Raw genomic sequence first — 14,349 nt, 5'->3', positions numbered from 1 at the left:
GGATGCACCTGAGCTCAATTTCGAGTCTCATAGCAAAGGGTCTGAATACTTATGTAAATAAGGTATTTCTGTTTTTAGTTTTTATACATTTGCAAAAATCTATAAAAACCTGTTTTCGCTTTGTCATTATGGGGTATTGTGTGTAGATTGATGAGGGAAAACATTTATTTCATCAATTTTAGAACAAGGCTGTAATGTAACAAAGTGGAAAAAGTAAAGGGATCTGAATACTTTCCTAATGCACTGTATGTCTTTTTAACGGAGACCTTAGGGAACCAATGACCCAGTAAATACAGCACTAGAGGAGAAAAGGAGAGGAGGAGGATAGACGTGGGGAATCTTACGTTGGTTTTCCTTCGACAGCGGGAGAGGTTGAGGTACAGAGACACCCTCAGCTCTTTGAAGGCCTTCAGGTCATCGCCGAACCCTTCCCTGGGGAACTTCCTCAGAGCATACTGGTACCTCTGGGCTGCCTCTTTCATTTTCCCCTTCTGGAGGGAGAGGGAAATTATGGAGAACGAGACAGGTAAGGAAGGAGAGCGAGAGAGGGAGGGAAGGAAAGAGAAAGAGGACGCGAGAGAGGAAGAGAAGGATGGTCGTCAGATACTCCCCCAACCCAACAGCCGCGCGGCAGCAGCTCACACACTCCCTCTCTCTCTCTCTCTCTCTCATCAATCACACACAGGTTCCACCTGAGCGGATTGTCCTTTTCTGCCATAAAACTCAATCTATTAAATGTCACGGATCAATCATGGATCAGAAGGTGAGCGTGGCACTGCACACACCCATTCATCTCTGCTGCGTCGCATTGAGCTGCTCAAAATATGACAGTCATTATGTTGTTTTATCTTAACCAAATTAGTGGCTGAGACGTCCTTTTTATACAGTGGCTAAGATGTATACAAACACTCCTTTTGATGGCTGATCAATTCAGTGACATCATCAAGGCATAATTATAGTACTTGCCTCAGTCTTGTTTAAATGTAGCCCATCATAAAATATCAAATATATTCCATTCACTCAGAACACACTTGACTGTACATAAACATTATACAGTATAATGTCCTTGTTTAGAACCATAAAGTTCAGGCTTAAAGGGATACTTCGGGATTTTGGCAATGAGGCCCTTTATCTATTTCCCCAGAGTCAGATGAACTTGTGGATACCATTTTTATGTCTCCGTGTCAAGTATGAAGTAAGTTGGAGGTAGTTTCATGAGCCAATGCTAACTAGCGTTAGCGCAATGACAGGAAGTATATGGGTATCTGCTAGCATGCTAGCAGATACCATAGACTTCCAGTCATTATGCTAACGCTGGTTAGCAATTACGCTAGCGCTAGTTAGCAACTTCCTACAAACGGCACAGTACAGTAAATAAAGGGCCTCATTGCCAAAATCCCGAAGTATCCTTTTAACAGTGTAATGTTGACTTGATCTCTTTTCCATACCTTGTAATGCAGGTTGCCCTCCTCCATAAGCTTCTGCAGGAGAATGATGAGGATATCAGGCTTGGATGTGGCCATAGCCCAGGCTGCATTCCCTGTTGGTCCACAAAGACACAGAGAAAGTAGAGTTACACCACTGTCGCTCCCCAATCCACGGACTATATTCACTAGGAAATTGGTAACAAGGTAAAGTTACCTAAAGATTGTACCTGATCGATCATAAGGCGACGTTCTGCACCCTTAGGGTTACATTGAATGCAGTCAAGAAGAAGGAAAAAGGATGAGAGATTGAAGGAAGGAAGGAATCATGCAAAAAGATAAAAGCATTCAGAAAAGCAGAGGAGAATTTGAAACTGCTACAACTATAAAATGTGATTTATTCATTTTGGACCTTTCCCAGATTAAAGATGGAATTCACAGTAGGGGAAACAGTGGCACTGTCCGCCGTTGTTGTTTTGTTGCCGAAGTGGAGGTGAGGCGTGTCGCGCGAAAGAAAATTGCAGTACATATTCTGCCGTTCTATCGCGCGTGGAATGATGTCTGAGGGAAAAAACAGTGTTTGTTGTTTACAGTAACTTCTTTGTTGTGTTAATATCGCAAATGGATGTGGCTGTTTCACCATTAAGGATTCCTGCACTGATAATATAGAGCGGGTCTGTCAGTGGATATACTGTACCTACAATTGCATTGATATGAATCCTAATTAAACAAAATGGTGATTTGCTGGTCGTAATGGTCATTCAGATCATAAAGACTGATAGCATTGTGTGCTAGGAGCAGGCTACATTGCTACCAGAGCAAGGGGAGTGGGTTGAAGATATTGGCCATTAGCTAATTCTGGGAGGGGTGCGCCTGGCTGGCCTGCACTGCAGATGTAAAATGAGGCAGATAAGCTCCAGGCCTAGATACCTCAGTGAATGTCATTTAGGTGATAAGTCACATTCTCAAATTAGCCTGCCGGCACACCCCGGGGAGAAAAGAAAGAGAGAGCGAGAGCGCGTTGCGAGAGAGGGGGAGAGAGAGACACAGAAAGAGAGAGAGACACTACACACACTAGGTGAATGCTGGTAGAAATTGGTTCAGTGTCATTGCCTTGAATTTAGCAGTGACCATCAATGAAACCAGGAGTTTGTCACCTGATTCCATGGCATTAGCCTCATCTTATTTAGTAGAATTACAGACACTCAGCTGGAAGCACAAGTCTCATTACTAACATCGTAAAGCAACCAAAAGAACGTCCTATGGTTGGAATACTCAGACGAAAGTGGACACATTAACTGAATGAACATTATTTGCAGCAAACAGACACGGACCATTTGTATCATAGTTAGAGTTCTTAGTTTCTTACCCAGTTTAGCCCCCTTCTTCAGCAGGGTCACCACTACTGACGTGTTCCGACACCCAATCGCCCGGTCCAACGGCCTCATGCCACTGTAGTCCACATGCTCTATCACCGCTCCTCTCTCCACCAGGTAATGGACCTACACACCAGGAACAACACAGTCAAACACACACTCTCTTCTATAGTCAGAACACACACTCTTAACTCTCCCATAAATCTTTGGTAATTCTCAGCAGTGTGCGTCCCATAAGGAGACACAGAGGACTTGTGTTGAGCCTAACTAATGGGCAGGCCTAGTGAGACAGATTTAGACTAAGCTCAATGACTGTCTCTGTCTATCTGTCCGTCCGTCCATCTCTCTCTACTACTCACGATTGCCGCGTCTCCGTAGAAGGCGGCCAGGTCCAGCGGCGTCCGTCCATTCTTGTCCGTGTGGTCTATGACTGCACCCTTCTCCACCAGAAACTGCACAACGTTCTTATGTCCTTTCAAACACGCCCAGCTCAGGGGCGTTAACCCTTCCTTGTCCATCGACGTCAACAACGCACCTGGGAGAGACCGAATATTCAACATCATATTTTTCAAAACCACAGCATATAACTTCACTCAACAAAACATTTGATATAAAACTAAGTGTGATATGTGGTTATTGATATTTGGATGCTCTGAATTTGAATTTCATTTGACTTTAAAAAAAGAGCAGACTGCATGGTTTGCATTCAGATCGCTGACACGGTCTGCATCTCAGATGGCACCCTATTTCCTATATAGTGCACTACTTTTGAGAGTCTTATGAGCCCTGGTAAAAAGTAGGGTGCCATTTGGGACACAGACCACAGGAGGTTGGTGGCACCTTAATTGGGGAGAACGGGCTCCTGGTAATGGCTGGAGCGGAATAGGCGGTATCAAATACACATCAAACACATGGTTTCCATGTGTTTGATGCCATTCCATTTGCTTTTATTCCAGCGATTATTATGAGCTGTCCTCCCCTCAGCAGCCTCCACTGACACAGACGTTATCTAGCGTAGCATCGCGGTAACTTACCCTTTGACAGCAGAAAGTCGGCCGTGCTCAGGTGGCCCTCGCACGCCGCCACCATGAGTAGTGTTCGTCCCTGTTTGTCACTGATGTTCACATCAGCACCATGCTGCAGCAGCAGCTCTGCAACCTGACACACACACAGACTTAAACTCTACTTCCTCAAGGTAAATCATCATGGTTACTTTGATGTGTAATTGTAGTTTGAGGCAATATGATCTCTGTCCAGCAGTGTATGTTCCTCACCTGCCAGTGTCCCTGCCTGACAGCACAGAAGAGAGGTGAGACCCCCCTGCGGTTGACCTGCTGCACCATGGCCACCTGCTCCAGCAGGAAGCCACACACGTCCATCTTCCCCCGGCCCGCCGCCGCCGTCAGAGCTGAAGAGACCAGAGGAGAGGAGATTGGTAAGGACTGGGGTCACCAAGGGTGAGACCACACACACATACGGCAGGCTATGGTCTGGCTCACGTGAGACAAAGCTTGCTCCCATTCAAGATTAAAATATACAGCATTTAGTTGTACATCCACTGAGTGCCATCAATTGGACACAACCACAAAATAGTATTATTTCCTTCTTGGGAAAAGGGACAACACAAGTGTCTGAATATGTCAATGGATGAGTTCCCGCTCAGCCCAGTCAAAGCTATTTGCTGCTCTGGCACCCCAATGGTGGAACAAGCTCCCCCACGACAGCGGAGTCACTGACCACCTTCCGGAGACACTTGAAACCCTACCTCTTTAAGGAATACCTGGAATAGTATAAAGTCATCCTTCTACCCCCCCTCCATAAAAAAAAAAAAAGTGGTTGTCCCACTGGCTATCATAAGTTGAATGCACCAATTTGTAAGTCGCTCTGGATAAGAGCGTCTGCTAAATGATGTAAAGGTAAATGTAAATGATAATAAGCTGCAACAAAGCTTAATAAACAATACTCTGATTGTACTGTTGATTGTACATTCATGTGGAATCTTATCTCTTGGAATCGTGTGCTGGGCCTGCTCAGTCATTACATGACAAAAATAAACACTGACGCAGGAACTGTGGTCAGGAAGTTTGGCTGTTCACCCAGAAACAGTGCCAATGTTACACACACACACACACACACACACACACACACACACACACACACACACACACACACACACACACACACACACACACACACACACACACACACCTCAATGGAATAGGAGAGCAACAGAGACATACACATACTACAGACACAATGTTTGAATAGCCTATTACTGGTTACGGCACTCATATTGTTACATTATCTACAGTATATAGGCCTACCATTAATTCAAATACCAGAATGGGGAAAATAGGCTAATGCTTTTATGCAAGTCCTGTTTACAATCAGACAATTCTGTTATACTGTATGTATGTATTCAACTCGTTAACTTCTTGCCTTAAGCTGTCTGAAGATGTGCTTTGAGATTTGAAAAGTCCCCTCATCTAATGTCTGCATAATAGCAGGTCGAAAATGATGAAAACAGGGAAAAAAACTAAATGAGATATCAATCAATCAATCAATTTTATTTTATATAGCCCTTCGTACATCAGCTAATATCTCGAAGTGCTGTACAGAAACCCAGCCTAAAACCCCAAACAGCTAGTAATGCAGGTGTAGAAGCTAGTGTAACAGCTAGTAATGCAGGTTAATTAATAAATCTTTGCCATTTCTGTTTTAATTCAAATTACTGTACAGAATATCTACTTTAAAGACAGATGCATGCAAGTATGTTCCAACTAATCTAAACGCATAAGATACAGTGACAAACCACATATTTATAATACAATAGTCAATAGGCTCACCTCCTGCTTTGCATCCAGTTGAGCCATGCCGAAACAGACTAATCTTAGCAGTAGTTTGAGGCCCACATTCAGTGGATGCTACACTTTACTCTGGGCTGTGGTAGATTCAGGCAATCTTGGATGAATGTTGGCATCCAAACAATAAATCCCCAGACACCACAGAGAGGGAGAGAGAGAATAGTGGTGCTCTCTGATTCACCTCAGAAAGATTAAAGACCCAGAGCCCCTGTCTCTGGCTGAGTGACATCATCCATCTGGATGTGAGTGTGAGCGGAGGGCTGTTCCATTACGAGCTTGTCTCAGCCGACCACACCCTCCATCTGATCCACTAGCATATCTTTTCAGAGCAGACTGACACCTCCAGACTACTACTCAGTATGAATCTCTATGGAGCAGCATCAGCCAAAACGGATTTGAGATCAGCTGGCTTCATGAGTAAAAACTCAAAAGCCCAAAATATTAAATATTTGATTGTTCTAATGATGGACTCTTTCAGGGATGCATTCGTTTTTAGATCTGTGATTTTAGACACGATTCTGATGTACACTTAACTAGAATGGAATGATAAGGAATGACTAACAGGGGGCTCTGTCTGCATACTACTATCAAACCCTATAGGAGACCCTAGTGGCATCTCTGATCTTCTAAGTACAATTCAATGCATTTTATGTCTCTCTCTGATCTCACAAACATTTATCTTCACTGTGCCCATTCCCTCCCCATCTATCCCTCCCTCTTTCCTTCCCTCCTTCTTCCAAAGCCAGGCATGTTCTGTAATAAGCCACTCAACCTGGTCTTTCCTCCTAATCTGCCTCTCCGGCCCACCAACACTGCTGTCCTGAGGGGGGGGCACTGTAAATCACAGTCTGATACACAAACCAAACCTGGAAACAATAGAATACTATGAAAAATCTGGGAAACCAGGCCTGGTATTCATAGCTAACTTTGAAAAGGCTTTTGATAAAGTACGACTGGAATTTATATATAAATGCATGGAATACTTCAATTTTGGAGAATCTTTTATACAATGGGTTAAAGTTATGTATAGTAACCCTAGGTGTAAAATAGTAATTAATGGCTACTTCTCAGAAAGTAATAAACTGTCAAGAGGAGTGAAACAAGGTTGTCCACTATCGGCATATCTATTTATTATGGCCATCGAAATGTTAACTATTAAAATCAGATCCAACAATAATATCAATGGCCTAGAAATCCAGGGCTTAAAAACAAAGGTGTCATTGAACGCTGATGATTCATGTTTTATTTTAAATCCACAATTTGGATCCCTTCACAGCCTCATAGAGGATCTAGATCATTTTTCTAATCTCTCTGGATTACAATCAAATTATGATAAATATACATATTGGATCACAAAAAAATTAAACGTTTAGATTACTGTGTAGTTTACCAATAAAATGGTCTGACGGTGAAGTAGACATACTCGGTATACATATCCCAAAAGAAATACATGATCTCACTACAATACATATTAATTGAATGTTTTTTTTAAATATATTTTTTATAAAAATATTTAGGGGCTATTAGCTTTAATATTTCAGATAGATTGTAACTTCCATCAATGTAAATTGTCTGCATCACTTCCAGTTTTTTTTCTCGCATATATATATATATATATATATATATATATATATATACACAGTGGGGAAAAAAAGTATTTAGTCAGCCACCAATTGTGCAAGTTCTCCCACTTAAAAAGATGAGAGAGGCCTGTAATTTTCATCATAGGTACACGTCAACTATGACAGACAAAATGAGATTTTTTTTCTCCAGAAAATCACATTGTAGGATTTTTTTAAAATTTATTTGCAAATTATGGTGGTAAATAAGTATTTGGTCAATAACAAAAGTTTCTCAATACTTTGTTATATACCCTTTGTTGGCAATGACTCAGGTCAAACGTTTTCTGTAAGTCTTCACAAGGTTTTCACACACTGTTGCTGGTATTTTGGCACATTCCTCCATGCAGATCTCCTCTAGAGCAGTGATGTTTTGGGGCTGTCGCTGGGCAACACGGACTTTCAACTCCCTCGAAAGATTTTCTATGGGGTTGAGATCTGGAGACTGGCTAGGCCACTCCAGGACCTTGAAATGCTTCTTACGAAGCCACTCCTTCGTTGCCCGGGCGGTGTGTTTGGGATCATTGTCATGCTGAAAGACCCAGCCACGTTTCATCTTCAATGCCCTTGCTGATGGAAGGAGGTTTTCACTCAAAATCTCACGATACATGGCCCCATTCATTCTTTCCTTTACACGGATCAGTCGTCCTGGTCCCTTTGCAGAAAAACAGCCCCAAAGCATGATGTTTCCACCCCCCATGCTTCACAGTAGGTATGGTGTTCTTTGGATGCAACTCAGCATTCTTTGTCCTCCAAACACGACAAGTTGAGTTTTTACCAAAAAGTTCTATTTTGGTTTCATCTGACCATATGACATTCTCCCAATCCTCTTCTGGATCATCAAAATGCACTCTAGCAAACTTCAGACGGGCCTGGACATGTACTGGCTTAAGCAGGGGGACACGTCTGGCACTGCAGGATTTGAGTCCCTGGCGGCGTGGTGTGTTACTGATGGTAGGCTTTGTTACTTTGGTCGCAGCTCTCTGCAGGTCATTCACTAGGTCCCCCCGTGTGGTTCTGGGATTTTTGCTCACCGTTCTTGTGATCATTTTGACCCCACGGGGTGAGATCTTGCGTGGAGCCCCAGATCGAGGGAGATTATCAGTGGTCTTGTATGTCTTCCATTTCCTAATAATTGCTCCCACAGTTGATTTCTTCAAACCAAGCTGCTTACCTATTGCAGATTCAGTCTTCCCAGCCTGGTGCAGGTCTACAATTTTGTTTCTGGTGTCCTTTGACAGCTCTTTGGTCTTGGCCATAGTGGAGTTTGGAGTGTGACTGTTTGAGGTTGTGGACAGGTGTCTTTTATACTGATAACAAGTTCAAACAGGTGCCATTAATACAGGTAACGAGTGAAGGACAGAGGAGCCTCTTAAAGAAGAAGTTACAGGTCTGTGAGAGCCAGAAATCTTGCTTGTTTGTAGGTGACCAAATACTTATTTTCCACCATAATTTGCAAATAAATTCATAAAAAATCCTACAATGTGATTTTCTGGATTGTTTTTTCTCAATTTGTCTGTCATAGTTGACGTGTACCTATGATGAAAATTACAGGCCTCTCTCATCTTTTTTAAGTGGGAGAACTTGCACAATTGGTGGCTGACTAAATACTTTTTAGACACCTGTCCACAACCTCAAACAGTCACACTCCAAACTCCACTATGGCCAAGACCAAAGAGCTGTCAAAGGACACCAGAAACAAAATTGTAGACCTGCACCAGGCTGGGAAGACTGAATCTGCAATAGGTAAGCAGCTTGGTTTGAAGAAATCAACTGTGGGAGCAATTATTAGGAAATGGAAGACACTGATAATCTCCCTCGATCTGGGGCTCCACGCAAGATCTCACCCCGTGGGGTCAAAATGATCACAAGAACGGTGAGCAAAAATCCCAGAACCACACGGGGGGACCTAGCGAATGACCTGCAGAGAGCTGCGACCAAAGTAACAAAGCCTACCATCAGTAAAACACTACGCCGCCAGGGACTCAAATCCTGCAGTGCCAGACGTGTCCCCCTGCTTAAGCCAGTACATGTCCAGGCCCATCTGAAGTTTGCTAGAGTGCATTTGGATGATCCAGAAGAGGATTGGGAGAATGTCATATGGTCAGATGAAACCAAAATAGAACTTTTTGGTAAAAACTCAACTCGTCGTGTTTGGAGGACAAAGAATGCTGAGTTGCATCCAAAGAACACCATACCTACTGTGAAGCATGGGGGTGGAAACATCATGCTTTGGGGCTGTTTTTCTGCAAAGGGACCAGGACGACTGATCCGTGTAAAGGAAAGAATGAATGGGGCCATGTATCGTGAGATTTTGAGTGAAAACCTCCTTCCATCAGCAAGGGCATTGAAGATGAAACGTGCTGGGTCTTTCAGCATGACAATGATCCCAAACACACCGCCCGGGCAACGAAGGAGTGGCTTCGTAAGAAGCATTTCAAGGTCCTGGAGTGGCCTAGCCAGTCTCCAGATCTCAACCCCATAGAAAATCTTTGGAGGGAGTTGAAAGTCCGTGTTGCCCAGCGACAGCCCCAAAACATCACTGCTCTAGAGGAGATCTGCATGGAGGAATGGGCCAAAATACCAGCAACAGTGTGTGAAAACCTTGTGAAGACTTACAGAAAACGTTTGACCTGTGTCATTGCCAACAAAGGGTATATAACAAAGTATTGAGAAACTTTTGTTATTGACCAAATACTTATTTTCCACCATAATTTGCAAATAAATTCATTAAAAATCCTACAATGTGATTTTCTGGAAAAAATTTTTTCTCATTTTGTCTGTCATAGTTGACGTGTACCTATGATGAAAATTACAGGCCTCTCTCACCTTTTTAAGTGGGAGAACTTGCACAATTGGTGGCTGACTAAATACTTTTTCCCCCCACTGTATATACAGTGGTATTTGATGCACTTCCGATTTTGCAGGTTTTCCTACTTACAAAGCATGTAGAGGTCTGTAATTTTTATCATAGGTACACTTCAACTGTGAGAGACGGAATCTAAAACAAAAATCCAGAAAATCACATTGTATGATTTTTAAGTAATTAATTTGCATTTTATTGCATGACATAAGTATTTGATACATCAGAAAAGCAGAACATAATATTTGGTACAGAAACCTTTGTTTGCAATTACAGAGATCATACGTTTCCTGTAGGTCTTGACCAGGTTTGCAAACACTGCAGCAGGGATTTTGGCCCACTCCTCCATACAGACCTTCTCCAGATCCTTCAGGTTTCGGGGCTGTTTTTTTTTTTCTATTGTGTTCATGTCTGGAGACTGGCTAGGCCACTCCAGGACCTTGAGATGCTTCTTACGGAGCCACTCCTTAGTTGCCCTGGCTGTGTGTTTCGGGTCGTTGTCATGCTGGAAGACCCAGCCACGACCCATCTTCAATGCTCTTACTGAGGGAAGGAGGTTGTTGGCCAAGATCTCGCTATACATGGCCCCATCCATCCTCCCCTCAATACGGTGCAGTCGTCCTGTCCCCTTTGCAGAAAAGCATCCCCAAAGAATGATGTTTCCACCTCCATGCTACACGGTTGGGATGGTGTTCTTGGGGTTGTACTCATCCTTCTTCTTCCTCCAAACACGGCGAGTGGAGATTAGAACAAAAAGCTCTATTTTTGTCTCATCAGACCACATGACCTTCTCCCATTCCTCCTCTGGATCATCCAGATGGTCATTGGCAAACTTCAGACGGGCCTGGACATGCGCTGGCTTGAGCAGGGGGGCCTTGCGTGCACTGCAGGATTTTAATCCATGACGGCGTAGTGTGTTACTAATGGTTTTCTTTGAGACTGTGGTCCCAGCTCTCTTCAGGTCATTGACCAGGTCCTGCCGTGTAGTTCTGGGCTGATCCCTCACCTTTCTCATGATCATTGATGCCCCACGAGGTGAGATCTTGCATGGAGCCCCAGACCGAGGGTGATTGACCGTCATCTTGAACTTCTTCCATTTTCTAATAATTGCGCCAACAGTTGTTGCCTTCTCACCAAGCTGCTTGCCTATTGTCCTGTAGCCCATCCCAGCCTTGTACAGGTCTACACTTGTATCCATGATGTCCTTACACATCTCTCTGGTCTTGGCCATTGTGGAGAGGTTGGAGTCTGTTTGATTGAGTGTGTGGACAGGTGTCTTTTATACAGGTAACGAGTTCAAACAGGTGCAGTTAATACAGGTAATGAGTGGAGAACAGGAGGGCTTCTTAAAGAAAAACTAACAGGTCTGTGAGAGCCGGAATTCTTACTGGTTGGTAGGTGATCAAATACTTATGTCATGCAATAAAATGCAAATTAATTACTTAAAAATCATACAATGTGATTTTCTGAATTTTACAGACCTCTACATGCTTTGTAAGTAGGAAAACCTGCAAAATCGGCAGTGTATCAAATACTTGTTCTCCCCACTGTATGTTTGTAAATTTACCAATAAAAAATACCATAGCGATTGACTGTCCATATACTGTGAGGGAAAAAAGTATTTGATCCCCTGCTGATTTTGTACGTTTGCCCACTGACAAAGACGTGATCAGTCTATAATTTTAATGGTAGGTTTATTTGAACAGTGAGAGACAGAATAACAACAACAAAATCCAGAAAAACGCATGTCAAAAATGTTATAAATTGATTTGCATTTTAATGAGGGAAATAAGTATTTGACCCCTCTGCAAAATATGACTTAGTACTTTGTGGCAAAACCTTTGTTGGCAATCACAGAGGTCAGACGTTTCTTGTAGTTGGCCACCAGGTTTGCACACATCTCAGGAGGGATTTTGTCCCACTCCTCTTTGCAGATCTTCTCCAAGTCACTAAGGTTTCGAGCCTGACGTTTGGCAACTCGAACCTTCAGCTCCCTCCACAGATTTTCTATAGGATTAAGGTCTGGAGACTGGCTAGGCCACTCCAGGACCTTAATGTGCTTCTTCTTGAGCTACTCCTTTGTTGCCTTGGCCGTGTGTTTTGGGTCATTGTCATGCTGGAATACCCATCTACAACCCATTTTGAATGCCCTGGCTGAGGGAAGGAGGTTCTCACCCAAGATTTGATGGTACATGGCCCCGTCCATCGTCCCTTTGATGCAGTGAAGTTGTCCTGTCCCCTTAGCAGAAAAACACCCCCAAAGCATAATGTTTCCACCTCCATGTTTGACGGTGGGGATGGTGTTCTTGGGGTCATAGGCAGCATTCCTCCTCCTCCAAACACGGCGAGTTAAGTTGATACCAAAGAGCTCGATTTTGGTCTCATCTGACCACAACACTTTCACCCAGTTCTCCTCTGAATCATTCAGATGTTCATTGGCAAACTTCAGATGGGCCTGTATATGTGCTTTCTTGAGCAGGGGGACCTTGCGGGCGCTGCAGGATTTCAGTCCTTCACGGCGTAGTGTGTTACCAATTGTTTTCTTGGTGACTATGGTCCCAGCTGCCTTGAGGTCATTGACAAGTCCCTCCCGTGTGGTTCTGGGCTGATTCCTCACCGTTCTCATGATCATTGCAACTCCACGAGGTGAGATCTTGCATGGAGCCCCAGGCCGAGAGAGATTGATAGTTATTTTGTGTTTCTTCCATTTGCGAATAATCGCACCAACTGTTGTCACCAAGCTGCTTGGCAATGGTCTTGTAGCCCATTCCAGCCTTGTGTAGGTCTACAATCTTGTCCCTGACATCCTTAGAGAGCTCTTTGGTCTTGGCCATGTTTTGGAATCTGATTGATTGATTGCTTCTGTGGACAGGTGTCTTTTATACAGGTAACAAGCTGAGATTAGGAGCACTCCCTTTAAGAGTGTGCTCCTAATCTCAGCTCGTTACCTGTATAAAAAAGACACCTGGGAGCCAGAAATCTTTCTGATTGAGAGGGGGTCAAATACTTATTTCCCTCATTAAAATGCAAATCAATTTATAACATTTTTGACATGCGTTTTTCAGGATTTTTTTGTTGTTATTCTGTCTCTCACTGTTCAAATAAACCTACCATTAAAATTATAGACTGATCATTTCTTTGTCAGTGGACAAACGTACAAAATCAGCAGGGGATCAAATACTTTTTTCCCCTCACTGTAGCTGTACCATGATATTTGCATTGCTACTAAGTAACCCTCCAATTGTTCTCCACTAATTCCTCCGCTAAAGCCCCTCCCCCCATCCCAAGTTGGGCCGTCATTCCAGTGTTCAGCATACCACCCCCGTCCCCCCAAATCCCTAGGGCCCCGAGAGGCCAGGACCCATCCATCGAAAACAGCACACAGTGCCAGAGGAGGAATGGGAGAAGGTCATGTGGTCTGATGAGACAAAAATAGAGCTTTTTGGTCTAAACTCCACTCGCTGTGTTTGGAGGAAGAAGAAGGATGAGTACAACCCCAAGAACACCATCCCAACCGTGAAGCATGGAGGTGGAAACATCATTCTTTGGAGATGCTTTTCTGCAAAGGGGACAGGACGACTGCACCGTATTGAGGGGAGGATGGATGGGGCCATGTGTTGTGAGATCTTGGCCAACAACCTCCTTCCCTCAGTAAGAGCATTGGGTGTGGCTGGGTCTTCCAGCATGACAACAACCCGGAACACACAGCCAGGGCAACTAAGGAGTGGCTCCGTAAGAAGCATCTCAAGGTCCTGGAGTGGCCTAGCCAGTCTCCAGACCTGAACCCAATAGAACATCTTTGGAGGGAGCTGAAAGTCCGTATTGCGCAGCGACAGCCCCGAAACCTGAAGGATCTGGAGAAGGTCTGTATGGAGGAGTGGGCCAAAATCCCTGCTGCAGTGTGTGCAAACTTGGTCAAGACCTACAGGAAACGTATGACCTCTGTAATTGCAAACAAAGGTTTCTGTACCAAATATTATGTTCTGCTTTTCTGATGTATCAAATACTTATGTCATGCAATAAAATGCAAATGAATTACTTAAAAATCATACAATGTGATTTTCTGGATTTTTGTTTTAGATTCCGTCTCTCGCAGTTGAAGTGTACCTATGATAAAAATTACAGACCTCTACATGCTTTGTAAGTAGGAAAACCTGCAAAATCGGCAGTGTATCAAATACTTGTTCTCCCCACTGTATATAG

The 14,349-nt window shown here is 43.6% G+C and overlaps 1 protein-coding gene across 4 annotated transcripts in view; it reads right to left on the bottom strand.

The window, feature by feature from the left end:
- Positions 1-14,349, bottom strand: part of LOC121536829 (protein TANC1) — a 292,594-nt gene that overhangs the window by 3,734 nt on the left and 274,511 nt on the right. For 2 of the 4 annotated variants that reach the window (XM_041844415.2, XM_041844416.2), the window contains exons 19-25: positions 4,075-4,208; positions 3,835-3,958; positions 3,160-3,335; positions 2,794-2,926; positions 1,655-1,684; positions 1,449-1,540; positions 345-491 (exon numbers count right to left, since the gene is read on the bottom strand). In XM_041844415.2, the coding sequence (XP_041700349.1) occupies positions 345-491; positions 1,449-1,540; positions 1,655-1,684; positions 2,794-2,926; positions 3,160-3,335; positions 3,835-3,958; positions 4,075-4,208 (836 nt within the window). The remainder of the gene's footprint in view (positions 1-344; positions 492-1,448; positions 1,541-1,654; positions 1,685-2,793; positions 2,927-3,159; positions 3,336-3,834; positions 3,959-4,074; positions 4,209-14,349) is intronic. The other 2 variants (XM_041844417.1, XM_045206560.1) reach the window with 1 other exon arrangement.

This window comes from Coregonus clupeaformis, chromosome 23, assembly GCF_020615455.1.
Source record: "Coregonus clupeaformis isolate EN_2021a chromosome 23, ASM2061545v1, whole genome shotgun sequence".
Classification (NCBI taxonomy): domain Eukaryota; kingdom Metazoa; phylum Chordata; class Actinopteri; order Salmoniformes; family Salmonidae; genus Coregonus; species Coregonus clupeaformis.
This window is presented reverse-complemented; position numbering and strand designations above follow the sequence as displayed.